This window comes from Muntiacus reevesi, chromosome 9, assembly GCF_963930625.1.
Source record: "Muntiacus reevesi chromosome 9, mMunRee1.1, whole genome shotgun sequence".
NCBI lineage: Eukaryota > Metazoa > Chordata > Mammalia > Artiodactyla > Cervidae > Muntiacus > Muntiacus reevesi.
The window spans coordinates 67,144,464-67,158,857 of record NC_089257.1 but is presented as its reverse complement, the minus strand read 5'-3'; the positions used below and the strand labels follow the sequence as shown (position 1 = coordinate 67,158,857).

Below are 14,394 nucleotides of genomic sequence, written 5' to 3'. Positions count from 1 at the left end.
AATGAGGAGCAGAAGAAGTTTGTGAACAGGAAGTGTCCATGCAAACCTCCACTTGTTTCTCTCCTCGATTCCTACTTCCTGTTCCTGGCCTCCTCTGCCTTGACCTGCTCAGTTAGCCTCTAATTTGACCCCTAATCTCTCTTCACTTCCTCGGTTATTAGAGGAGGCAAAGGCTTGCACTAAGTCCCCACTACAGGGTCTCCATCCTTTCCACCTCTGTCTTGCAGAAAGCACCTGACTTTGCTCCTGGCTCCATCACTACCTAGCCAGGGGGACCTTGAGACTGACCTCTCAGAGCTTCAGCCTACTCTGTTTGACATCAGTGCTGCGTATATTTATTCTGCCCATATCACAGCACTTTGAGGATGAGAATGAAGCAATGTACTTAAGCACATTTTAAAAAATAAGTCATGTATTTTGAAATAAAAAGGCCTGCCTGCTATCAGCAGATGGATTCCAATCTTGAGTCTTTGGCATGAGGTTCTCTTCTAGCAGTCTCTATCAGAATACAGTTATAGGCTGGATTCCACAGAAGTGCCCTTGTTCCAGAATCCAAAGGCCAAGGGCTGAAGCCACTATATGCCTCCTTGTGGAGAACTTGGGTTGGGGTGGCTACCCAAGGGACTTCCCATTTCATTTCCCACGCAGTTCGCCTGGCTTCCCCTGCCCAGGGAATAGCTGCCAGGTTCTCAAGTTCAGCCTCTAAGAAGCAGCCCTTTGGGAGTGAAGCCTGGATGCTGAGTGCGGCCCCAGTGTGTGGATCTCCTCTGTCCAACTGCCAAGTGGCCCTGATCGCAACATGGCAGCCGGGGTGGCATTCTAAGCCCTGGGTCAGGTCAGCATCCTGAAGCAATGCCATCATCAGCAAGTGGCAGTACAGCCCCCCTCCCGGAAGAGGGCACCTCTGCAGTGGGAGGAAGACAAGGCACCAGCAGCCCTTACTTACAAAGCATTGTTAGCTCAGCCTCTCCAAGGGTTTATCAATTTCATGATTCCTGTTTCACATAGGAAGGAAACTGAGGAACAGAGCAGAAATGGGGTTTTCCCAGCTGTGATTGCTCCTACCATCTGCTGTTTCCCAGAATCGCAAGTCTTTTTAGCACTCACCAAGAAATCATAGCTCCCACTCTTGGAGACTTCACTGATGTCTAGAATAAAAAGTTGGTGGAGCACAGCCCCTGGCTAGGCAGGCAGTCCTCCGTTTGTCATTCTATCTCAGGAGAACTTTCAAGGGCTTCTGCTATGATCGCCCACAGCCTCTGCAGGGGTCTCACTTTCGCCCCAGGACATTCCCACCTCTCCCCCCAGTTGTCCTACAGGAGAGGAGCCCTGTGGTTAAAGATGCTGAGGCCTTGGCCTCTTATATCTCCATGACTCAGCCAATCTCCCAGGGGCCAGCTTGAAGCTGGATGGTTTGGACCCTCAAGTGAACCAAAGAGCGGCCCTGTGAGCCACCAGCAAAAGCTGCGCCCGAAGGCATCAGCCCTCCCCTGGGTCCAGCCCTAAGGGCTCCCAGGCCCTCTCACTTCTCAGGGATCTAATTATACATCTAAAGGCAAGGTTAGTAAAAACGGGCAGGATTTAAATATGTACCCTAGTCAGTGGTTCTGAGGGTCCAGAAAACTTCAGTTCTTCAGGTTTAAGGTAAAGAGTTTCTCTGCCGACTCCCAGATGGTGAGTGGTCACCCCAGGGCAGAGACCCAAGTTCCTGTGTCCCCTCCAAGAAGGCGATGCCTCTCTCCCTGCCACAGGGTCTATCCCGGGCTTCTTCCTGTCCCATTCCCCGGCTCACACGCCATCTCAGCAGCCAGAAGCTCTCAGTCCTGAGTTATTCACAAGCAAGACAGTAAGCACTTCACAATTAGCTGAGCAGCAGCATGGAGGCTTTTATGAGCTGCCACGCCCCCAGCGCACTCCGGTGTGCGGAATTGAAATGACCCACACCGGTGATTAGATTAGGGGCTGAAGCAGCCCAGCATGTCACTCCAGCCCCTCCCCATCCTATCAGGGTTGGGGAGGGGTGATGTAGTTAAGTTTGTGCTTCATTTAGCAGAGACCGTAAAGTAAAGTGGGGATTGCAGCCCGGCTTTCTGCTGGCTGGGAAGCAACTACTGGGCAGTGGGTGGGCTGGGTGGCAGGCAACAGACTCCAGAGCCGGGGTGGGGGAGCCCCCTACTCACCCCTTACCTCACCCTCTACTTCTCCCCGAGCCTAGCACCAGGATCCCAAGACCTGGGACCCACTTGAGCCTTATTGGCTTTTCAATCCTAACTGGTACCACAAGGGACAGACCTCAGGTAGATGACCGGGATCAGAGTCCACTTCCATCACCCTGCTCATCCTCTTTGGAGAGCTCCAGGCCAAGAACCAGGGACCGAGGGGCTGTGAGCCATTCTTTTTATCCCCCCCTCCCTGGTCAATCTTGTTTCTCTGCTCTTCCCCATATGCGCCTCCCTGTCTATCTCTGTCCCAACTGCCTCCTCCTGGTGCTGTCTATCCCACCACGGGCTTTGGGGGCAGAAATGCTCATTTGTCCCACTGCAGCACAGTGGCTCAGAACTGGCATAGCTTTGGTCTCGGTGCAAACCTGAGCATTAGCCAGAGGCTGCCTGGAGGGCTGTCTTGAGGCAGATTTTTGGACCACAGGCCAGCTCTGCAGGGAAGAACCACAGCTGTGCTGTGATCAATTAGTGATGTCTGCCACAGGCAAGAAAAGAGGAAGAGAACAAGCAGAGCTTATGTTCTGCCATGTGCCAATCACTGTGCTGAGTGCTCCGTGGGTATTATTCTAGGACCTCTAGCACTTCAGTCCTGGGAGAGCAGGGGGGTCGTTGTGTTCACTGCTGTATTTTCAGTGCCTGACACTGGAAACACTCAATCACTGTCAAGATGTGTTGTGTGAATCCCACTGGGTTCAAATTCCAGCTCCATCACTTATTAGCTATGTGATTTTGGGCAAGCTGTGAAAGCTCTGGGCCTCACAGTTTTCTCTTCTATACAGCGTGATGAATATTACACCTAGATTATAGAGTTATTATGAGAATTAAATTAGTTACTTCATTAAGATGCTTAGAAAAGTGTTTGACACAAGCTAAGACCTTGATTAAATGATAGTTTTTATCCTTACTATCCATATCACCATTTTACAAGTAATTAATATCTCTGATTTCGGTGCCAGACACTTCTCTAAGTGCTCTCTCTCTCTGTAATCTCTTTAGATAGATAATATAAATGTTAATAAACAGGAACCTCAATTAAAATAGGGAGGTCAGAAGCGGGAGTTCTCACACCCAAGATGACAGCAGAGTCCAACAGAAAGAAGAAAAAACATTCTCTTCTAGCCTGGCAAGAGCTCCACCAATCGAAAGCCACTCTGCTTGGACTTCTCAATTCCCGAAGTGGACTCTTTGCTTACTATAGCCCCTGCAGCTTCCTTTTCCACTCTGTAAAAGAGTTCTTTTCTCCTTGGTGCATGAGATTTGCACTCGCCATGGTTGCAGACCCCAGGTTGCAATTCTTTACAGATCCTGAATAAACCCATCACTGCTGAAGAAGTAACTATCTATTTGTTTAAGGTCAACAATAGATAGGTGATACTGTGGTTATTACAAAGATTAGACATATATATGAGATATCATGGTATATACAGCTGTCCCATGGTATCTGAAGAGGATTGGCTTCAGGACCCCTCCCTCATGGATACCAAAATCTGTAAATACTCAAGATTCTTATAGTCAGTCCTCCATATCTGCAGGTTCCATGCCCACAGAGACAGAAAGCTGACTGCATAATCCTCATAATAACTCTAGGATTATCATTCCCATTTCAGTGAAAGAAAACATGCACAGAGAAGTAGGTTGCCTAAAATCACCAAGCTAGCAAGTGACAAAGGAAAAAATGAATATTAGTCACTCAGTCACGTCCAACTCTTTGTTACTCCATGGATTATGGCCCACCAGGCTCCTTTGTCCATGGAATTCTCTAGGTAAGAATCCTGGAATGGGTAGCCTTTCCCTTCTCCAGGGAATTTTCCCAACCCAGGGATCGAACCCAGCTCTCCTGCCCTTCAGGCTAATTCTTTACTATCTGAGCCACTAGGGCAGCAAGTGACAAAGCTAGCATTCAAATCCGAGTTGGGTCCAGACTTTTGGGATCTCTGCTAAACACAGGCACACTGGCTCCAGAGCTTACATCCTTGACCATTAGTTTTCAAAAGAAGCTTAAACTTGCCAACATTATATATAATTAGAGGAGGGACCCAGCATTAGAAGATGGGAATTTGAATTCTAATTCTACCCCTCATGGGGTTTATGATTTTGGGTAAGAATTATCTCAAAATGTCAGTTTTTTTCTCATCTGCAAATTTTGAGAAAGAACTCTCTTGCTGAAGTGCTGTGAGGACTGAGATAGGGTTTATGAAGTGCTGAGTTCAGTGCTGTGCGTTAGAGGCATTGAGAATGACAGCAATTAATAAATATCCTCACCATCTTTCCACAGGGTTGTTAGGCGAGCCCAGAGATCGTATACATAAAAAATCTGTGTAAATTCTAAAGATTTCCTACTCAAAACGCGGTACCTGGATCAGCAGCAGCAGGGGCATGGGGGAACCAGCTAGAAATACAAAATCTTAGGCTCTAAACTGGAATCTGAATTCTAACCAGATCCCAGACCATTCACTTGCACTTGACAGTTGGAGAAGCCTGGGTCGAAAGAACGATGAAGGCAAAGCGGGCCAGCCTGCGTTTGGGGGAGGAGACGCACAGGAGTCCCGGGAGCTGGGGCTTCTCGGGCGGTACAGTGTCACGTGGAGCCCGTTTTTGCTACCGGGACAGCTGGGCCCCCGGGCACCTGCCAATCATTGCGCTCCACTCAGTAATCCGCCCTCCCCACAATCAGAGCCGTGCAGCTGGGTGGCTGAATTATAGGCTGTGGGCAGATGGCGGAGATGGCTGTGTGTGTGCCGTCCAAAGATAGAGGGGAGGGAAGCCCCTTCCACTGCCCTCCTTCCCCTGACAGCAGACACCCTCCTTTTTGGAGAACCAGTCTGCCAGCCCCAGCCATCGGGCGCCCCCCTTTTCCTCCAGAGCACACTTGCCCTGGAGCAAGCTCGGTGCGGCAAACTCCTGAGCCCTCCCGCCAGCCAGGTCATGGTCACCGCGTCTCCATGCACCTCCATCGAGTGAATCCCTCCCCTCACAGGAGGGGCTTCCTCTTAGGGACTGGCCTTCCGACGCAGGTGGCAAGTTTGTTCACCCACATCCTTGCGCATCAGAACATCAGGTGGCGGCACACCTGAGACGCGAGCTTCGATGCTGGCTCGTAGCACAAGCCGGCAGAGAGCATGCGCACTGGGAGTTCGGGATGAAGGCAAGAATCTGCACTCCAGTTTCCCCGGAAGCCCGCCAAGCTGCAGTGGGACCAGGGCTTTGCTGCCGCCCCTGATCAAAGCTCTGGGTATTGGGGCTGGGGAGCTGCAGAACCCCAGGTGAAAGGGTGCCCCATGCCACGGTCACCCCCTCATTGCCTGCGTTCCAGAGGTGCCAGTGCTGGGAGGAGGCACTTAAGTGGAGGCGGCGCTCTGTCTCCCCACCCGCATCTGCGCCACCATGTCTCTGCCCCAGTCCCGGGAGAGATGAGAGCTCTCTTGTTTCCCAGACTTTCTCTGGCTTCTAACACCCATTCGGTTTTATGGGGCACTGTTTCCAGGGCTACAGAAGATGGCTCTGGGACTGAGATCCAGGCCTTTAGGGCTCCCAACAGCCTGCTGATCCTTTTGATCATTTGGTCTGTCTCCCCTACCGCCTCTGCCCTGTCGTCTATCAGCTGCCATCACATTCTCCCTGCTCCCTGAGCTTGACAGCTGAAGGTCGCTGAGCAGAGCTGATGCTTTTAGCTGTTTAGGTCTGGGGTCACTCGTGCCACTTCTTTTGAACAGTAGAGGGTGTGTGTGTGTGTGTTTGAGGGGGAGGTCACTCAACTTGTGGATGGTGCCTGCAGCCATGAAATTAAAAGACGCTCCTTGGAAGAAAAGCTGTGACAAACCTAAACAGTGTATTAAAAAACAGAGACGTTACTTTGCCTATAAAAGTCTGTGTAGTCAAAGCTGTGGTTTTTCTAGTAGTCATGTATGGATGTGAGAGTTGGACCATAAAAAAGGCTGAGCACCAAAGAATTGATGTTTTCTAACTGTGGTGTTGGAGAAGACTCTTGAGAGTCCCTTGGACTGCAAGGAGATCCAACCAGTCCATACTAAAGGAAATCAGCCCTGAATATTCATGATGCTGAAGCTCCAATATTTGGCCACCTGATGTGAAGAACTGACTCATTGGTTCTTCCAAGTGCCCAGAAAAGGAGACAATTGGAATATTTAGATCATAGTATAGTCACCATATCTGGTTTCTAACCACATTCCACAGTATCCTGAACCTCAATTTCCTCATCTGTAAGGAGGGAATAATAATTCTACCTTTTAGGACTGTTGTGCTGACTACTGTATAAAAAGCCCAATCCTGGGAACCCTGCATCATGGTGATCTGTGTCTATGGGGGAATCAATACTTAGGGGCTGGTCAGCTCAACCTTGGTTAGGTGGAATGACAAGTGGAGCTTTAGAATTTGGAATGTTCTCAGAAAATAAGGGGACGTGCTATGGAAAGTGCTGTTGCTCTCCGCGTGCCTGAAATCACCTATGGGGACCCAGAGGGGAGGAAAGTTTCCAGGCTGACAGTCACCAGCAGCAGCAAGCATATAAATGTGATTATATCAGCAAATGTGCAAAGTGCTGTACATTTTTGGAAGACTCTTCATTTAGAACTAATTAGATACTTGAAGCAGGAAGATGGAGAGGGTCTTCTCAGGGAAACTACTCCAGAGCAGCAAAACCTTTGGAAAGCGTTTGTAAAGCTACAGAGGAGGAGAGAGAAGGAAGGGATGAGATGGATCAACTGGGAACCATACAAGGCTATCAGGGCTGCCATCACCCAGGACATTGCAGCAACCTCCTGCCCACACGTGAGTCTGTGAGAGTCTGAGGTCCTATGTGTCGTGAGAAAACATACCTGTGCTAGTGGCTGTGAAGGGAAACTACCCGTGGAATGACCTGTAGTGGTTTCTTACGGTTGTTGTAACAAGTTACCAAAACTTTAGTGGCTTAGACAATGCAGGTATGTGCTCTTACAGCTCTGGAGGTCAGAAATCCAAGATCAGTTTCATGGGGTTAAAGTCAAGGTGCCTGGACAGGACTGGCTCCTCTGGAGTCTCTGAGGGAAGAATCTGCTTCCTCGCCTTTTTCAGCTTCACATGGCTGCCTGCATTCCCCAGCTTGCATCCCTTTCCTCCTCCTTCCAGGCTCACCACTCTGGTTTCTGCCTCTGACATCACATGGCCTTCTCCTTTTCTGTCATTGCATCTCCTTCTGCTTCCTTCTCACAAGGACACTTGTAATTACATTTAAGGCAGATGGGGATGATCTAGGAAAATCTCGCCCTCTCAAGATCTTTAATCATACCTGCAAACTTCCTTTGCCATATAAAGTAACATTCAAAAGATTCAGGGATTAGTCCCTGAGTATCTTTGGAGCCATTATTCAGTTTTCCAAGTGGAGCCTGTGAGATGGGTTGGAAAGCAAAGGCAGCAACCGTGAACCCACCTGTACTGCACAGATCTGCGGGGGACTGGCATGGGGGCACCCATGGCCATGGAAGCAACCTCTGTGGTGACCGCGAGAGAGTCTGTGTACACATGTCTTGCTTCAGCTGCCTACCCAGGACACGTGCTATAGAGCAGCAAAGCTGTCGTGTAATCAATCAATCCAACTATTAACAAATATGTACTCAGCCCCTATTGTGCCATATGGTGGACAATTCAGACCCGGGGCCTTGCTGGGTTCTCCAAGTAGAGATTCATCCAACAAATATTTATTGAGCCCCTATTAGGTGTCAGGCACTGTTCTAGGTATTTTGGACTTATCAGCTGACAAAGCCCCCAAAGTTCCCTCCCCTCAAAGAGGTAGCATTCTATCAGTGGAGACGGAACATAAAGAATCAACATAAGTCAATCCTGTAGAATATTAGGAGGTGATGAGGCTTTAGGAAAGAGAGAAAGAAAAAGTATGGCAGGGTAAGAGGGATCAGGTGTGCCAGGGCAGGATGGGAGCAGGTGAAGGTATTAAATAAAATAGTCATGATTGGCCTCGCCAAGCAGGTAAGATTAAGGCAAAAGCTTGAAGGAAGGAAGGAGGAATTAGCCAAGTGGGCATGTTGGGGGAGAGAGCCCTGGGCAGAGAGAACTAGAGCAAAGGGTCTAAGGCAGAGTGGACAGGATGATGGGGGCGGGGGAGGGTGGTCACAGGAAGAGGAACAGAGAAGCAAGGATGGAGGGAACAGGGGCCAGATGGCCTATGAGGCCAAACCCAGAAAGAAGAGAGAAGACAAACTGAAGCAAGTTCTCTAAACCCTCTGATAAGGTACTCTCGAAAAAAAACCCTGAACTAGAGCTAATTCTGGTGTGAATAATTGTTGGCCTTGCTGACGTCACATCCTCGCTGAGAAGCATTTCCTCACTCTTACATTGAGAAGCTTACACCAATTCTTTGCCTCATCCACTCATTCAAAGGACGCTGTTAGGTACCCAAGGGGCCCCCGGCACATGGCACGGCACAGCACTGCAGCCTCTGAGCTGGGTCACGGCCTCATCCCTCCCTATTCTGGGTTCTCCATACTCTGCTGAAAGAAGTGAGGGGAGGGGCCTAGAGATGAGAAAGCATGATAATGGGACGACTCTGGCCTTGAAATCGGATTTGGCTTCCTCTGAGTAGTCCCAAAGGAAGGCACTGGTTGGGTGGATGGTTTTGCAAAACAGATCTGGGAGACAAGAGAAGGAAGGCTTCTGCAAAAATGCTATGGGCTCTACTCATTGGACGTCTTCAAGCAAAGGCTGGAAGGTCATTTGCTGGAGATGTCATACAGATTTGGGTGCTGAATGGAGGCTGGGTTAGATGGTTTCTAAGGCCTGAGGGAATTCTCCCAGATATCTGCCACTCTGGAGGACGTTGGTACAAAAGCAGGTAGAGGCTGTTGGGCTGTGTTGAGAGTCCTGCTTTGGTCTGAGGGACACACTGCTCTCCCATGAACAACGGGGTGAATCAGACGGTGGCCTCTGAAGCAGGGGGGCACGCAGGCTTCTCAGTGGGTCTTTCCTCTCCACTGGGTGCTGTGGGCACAATGTTCCTTAACCGAGTCCTCTTCAAGGCCTCTCTGCCTCCCCTTTTTGGGGGTGAGGCTGGGGTTGCTCCGGGCCTGGCCTCTCCCCACTGTCCATCTCTCTATGTTCTCACACAGGCCTCCAGGCTCTGGGGCCCAGAGTGTTTCCTTTCTCCTGGTAATGGCAGCTCAGGGGGCCCAAATGTTCTCCATTCCAAGAAATGCATTATTGTGTCAATACAAGCTGCTCAGTAGCCAGTTGAGTCCCATGTGTCCAAGTGAGGAGCAGGCCAGAGTCGTGGCAACAGTTAGACCACGACAGTCTGCTCAGAACATCCACAGAACCAGAGGAGGCCGCCAAGACCCCAGCTCCAGGGCTGGTGACATACTCCTACCTCACCTGGCAGGCCCCCCACCCTCCCATCCAAGAAGGCCAAGAGGGCTAACGCACACCGGAGGAATTTCCTAGATACTCCCACTTTTCTTCCCTTCTGCTAATGCGACTAACTCATTCACCCAACAAATATTTATTGAGCATCTACCATGTAACAGGCAGCCTTCCAGGTTCTGGGAATTCAACAATCAACAAAACAGATGGAAAAAAATCTCTGCCTGTAAAGGATTGTTATTTAGTTGCTCAGTCATGTCCAACTCTTTGTGACCCCATAGACTGTAGCCTGCCAGGCTCCTCTGTCCATGGGGTTCAAGAATACTGGAGTGGGTTGCCATTTCCTCCTCCAGGAGATCTTCCTGACCCAGGGATTGAACCTGGGACTTCTGCATTGGCAAGTGTGTTCTTTACCGCTGGGCCACCTGGGAAGTGCCTGTAAAAGATAGTATGGTGTTGGGAAAACTGGATATTTACATGCAAAAGCATGAAATTGGACTCCTATCTTATACCACTCACAAAAATTAACCTAAAATTAAGGACTTAAATATAAGACTTGAAACCATAAAACTCCCAGGGCAAAAGCTCCTTGACAATGGTCTTGGTGATGATTTTTTTTGATATGACACCAAAAGCACAATTAACAAAAACAAAAATGAATAAGTGGGACTACATCAAACTAAAAATATTCTGCACAGCAAAGGAAACAACAAAATGAAAAGACAGCCTATGAAATGGGAGAAAATATTTGCAAGCCACATATCTGATAAGGGATTCATATCTAAAATATGAGAAACATATAGAACTTGGTAAAACAACAAATAATCTGATGAAAAATGGGCAAAGGTCTTGAGTGGACATATTTCTAAAGAAGATATACAAATGGCCAACAGGTCCATGAAAAGGTGCTCAACCTGACTAGTCATCAAGGAAATGCAAATCAAACCACAAGGAGACATCACTTCATAACATACCTGTTAAGATGGCTACTTTCCAAAGATAAGAATGAAGTGTTGGTGAGGATGTAGAGAGGAGAGATCCCTTGTACACTGTTACAGTCACTAAGAAAACATCGTGGAGGTTGTTTTAAAAATTAGAACAGCTTGCACAGAGTCATGTCCATGGCCTCACTGACTCAATGAACATGAGACTGAGCAAGCTCTGAGGGATGGTGAAGGGCAGGGAAGCCTAGTGTGCTGCAGCCCATGGTGTGGGGTGGGGTGGGGGATTAAAACAACTGTGGTAAACCTTGGACAGCAAGGAGATCCAACCAGTCCATCCTAAAGGATATCAGTCCTGAATATTCACTGGAAGGACTGATGCTGAAGCTGAAACTCCAACACTTTGGCCACCTGATGTGAAGAAAGAACTGACTCATTTGAAAAGACCCTGATGCTGGGAAAGATTGAAGGCAGGAGGAGAAGGGGACGACAGAGGATGAGATGGTTGGATGGCATCACTGACTCAATGGACATGAGTTTGAGTAATCTCCGGGAATTGGTGACGGACAGGGAAGCCGGGTGTGCTGCAGTCTATGGGGTTGCCAAGAATTGGACATGACTGAGCAACTGAACTGAACTGAACTGAATGGTAAGATCTGGGGCTTCACAGGTGGCACTAGTGGTAAAGAACCTGCTGGCCAATGCAGGAGAACTAAGAGATGCAGCTTTGGTCCCTGGGTCAGGAAGATCCCTTGGAGGAGGGCATGGCAACCCACTCCAGTATTTCTGCCTGGAGAATCCCATGCACAGAGGGGCCTGGTCGGCTACGGTCCATAGGGTCACAAAGAGTTAGACATGACTGAAATGACTTAGCACGCGCACACACGTGGCAAGATCTAGCAATCCCACTTCTGGGTTATGTATCCAAAGAAAATGAAATCAGACTCTCAGAAAGATATCTGCACTCCCATGTCTAATAACCAATATATGGAAACAGCCAAAATGTAAACAGCATGTGGCATATAGACACATGGAGTATTTATTGTTCACCCATAAGTGAGGAAATCCTGCCATTTGTGACAACATGGATAAACTTGAAACCATCGTGCTTAGTGAAATAAGCCATACAGAGACAGATAAATACTGTATGGTATCACCTATAGGTACAATCGTCTTTTTTTTAAAGTTGAACTCATATAAATAGAGAATAGAATGGATGGTGGCTATTAATTCTATTGATCCATTTTATTTGTAATGAGAAGGAAACTGTACAGCTTTGGAATATATACTAGGTCCTGGGCACTGTGCCACATGCTTTACATCCACCATCTCGTTTAATCCTCACAACAGTGTATGAGGATAAGTATGGTTGTGCCTAAGTTAGATATGAGAAAAATGAGGTTTAGGTATCTTGACCAGGATCATACCTAGTCAGCTAAGCAACTGAGATTTGAGCTCAAGATGAGCCTGACTTCAGCATCTGTGGTTTTTCAAACTCAGACTGGTTATAAACTATGGTTTTCCTGATTGTGTAATGGGGAAGGGGGAGCAGGTATCAGAATATCTGGGAGAGGAGGCATATATGTCAACCAGGTGATGCTGATACTGCCTTTCCCGTTCCAGATTGATAGTTACTGAACTCTGTTATTCTCCAAAACAGTCCTTGTGGACATGGAAGCAACTAAATATCCATCAACAGAGGAATGGATAAAGATGTGGCACATACATACAGTGAAATATTATTCAGCCATAAGAAGGAACAAGATTATGTCGTTTACAGAGAGGTGGATGGACCTAGACACTGTCACATAGAGTGAAGTAAGTCAGAAAGAGAAAAATCTTGTGAATTAATGCGTATACGTGGAATCTAGAAAAATTGTATAGATGAACTCATTTGCGAAGCAGAAATAGAGTCACATTCATACAGAACCGAGGCAGGGGAAGGGGGAGTGGGATGGATTGGGAGGTTGGGAATGGCACATATACACTACTATGTATAAAATAGAGAGCTAATGAGGACCTTCTCTATAAACCAGGGAACTCGACTCAGTGCTCAGTTGTGATCTAAATGGGAAGGAAATCCAGGGAAGAGGGGATATATGTATGCATATGTCTGATTGCCTTTGCTGTACACAGAAACTAATGCAGCCTCGTAAAGCAACTATGCTCCAATAAAAAAGGCCTGTGAGCTTGATAGACCGTGAATGTAGGAGTCAGGACAGTTGTTCCTTATCCTCACTGATAGGTGCTGAAACTGAGGTATAGACAGTTTAACTGGCTTACCCAAGGTTACACAGGTTATGATGGGGCCATGACTACCCAGCTTATATTCCATTCTTCCCATAGTTTCTTTTTAAAACCTCAATTTTTTAATAGGTAATATATTTACATAGTACAAAATTTAATAGCATAACAGGTAGATACAGAAAAATCTACCTCCCCACCCAGCCTATCCTATTTCTAGACCCACAATCTGCTTGCCCTAGAGGCGACAAGCATTAGTGTGTTGGGGTTCCTTCTTCTTTGCTTCTTACCTCAGTAGAAAAGGTACAAGACAACATCCATTTCTCATGAGTGTCGCCCTAGCTTGGCTTAGGTTCCCAAGCAGGACTGACTGCCTATTAGCTGAGTGATCTTGGACAAATTACTAAATATCTTGATATGGTAGTTCTCCATTTATTAAATGGGGATAGTGTCACCTATTTCAGAGAGATCGAGTGCATTTCAAAGGGAACGAGACCGTGCGTGAAAGTGCGTTGTAATCCATGCGGTGTGGTACAAAGGTTGGTATTCTCTGCCTCTGCTTTCTTTTCTCTGGAAGAGTCTGGAAATGACCACTGTGTTCTCACCACCTCTCAGAAACAATGGAGAGGATGGATAGAAATGCAACTCATTTCTACAGGATGGAAGGAAATGATCCAAACTGTACCAAGTGCAATTAAAGTAAGAAATTGGAAGAAACTAAATTTTGGAATCCCAAAGGGGTTTGTGAGATTTCTTTGAAAATTTCTCAGAAAATGCTAATACAACATATTAAGAGTCTAATTTTCCAAAAACAAGGGCATGGATAAAAAGGCCACTCCTGGCTACTCCTATCAAATTCCTTCCTGGATAGGAATTCAAGTAAGGGAGAAATTTAAACCAAACCATCTTTTGTCCCCAGGTCCGGCTCTGGGGTGGCCAGATGGATGAATGACCATTCACTAGGAATAAGATGTGCTCTCTGGTTCCTTCCTCCCTGAAATTATTCCTTCTTTCAAGTTAGAAAGAAATCAAAGCCAAACTTAAGCGTCTGTCCCCACATCTGGTTCTGGGGTGGCCAGGTGGACTGGCCAACCCCATGGCCAACCCCGTTAAGGCTTGCCTTTGCTACCAGCTTGCTAATTCTAGATGCCCTTTCCAGAATGACCTTCTACCCTGGAGACCACCCTAGAATTGACTTTATTTGCCGGGAGTGGGTACTGAAGAAGTGCTTTGATCTCAACAAAGTAAAAAGGCTGGAATTTGATGGAGGCTTGGGGAAAGGAGAAGTGGGAAACTTTCATCCTTAGGAAGGAGACATATTCAAGAGGCTGGACCATCCCCTTCTTTGATCCTTGCAAGGACTTGAGTGAGACATCCATCCTTCCGTGCCAGACGACCCTGCCTGCTCTGCTGTTTCTCACTCCCACGACCCACTCCCCCACCATGGCTTGTGGGAAGGGTTACCAGCTCCCTTGTGAAAACGAGTCATTGATCTCCGAAGATGAGAAGCAGGAAGATCTCCAGGCAGATGAATCAAGCAGTCCGTCTTGGTCTCTTGGGCTTCACTGCGCTCGGTGCTTCTGTCTCAGGCCGTTGCTGCTGCCACCACCCACACGGAGCAA

General features: G+C 47.7%; 1 protein-coding gene across 1 annotated transcript in view; it reads left to right on the top strand.

Moving 5' to 3' along the window:
* The window catches only part of HTR3B (5-hydroxytryptamine receptor 3B), a 46,060-nt gene extending 40,877 nt beyond the window's left edge, over nt 1-5,183 (top strand). Inside the window, exon 10 of the mRNA XM_065946140.1 lies at nt 5,085-5,183. Coding sequence (XP_065802212.1) covers nt 5,085-5,183 — 99 coding nt within the window. The remainder of the gene's footprint in view (nt 1-5,084) is intronic.
* Nucleotides 5,184-14,394: the final 9,211 nt, after the last annotated feature.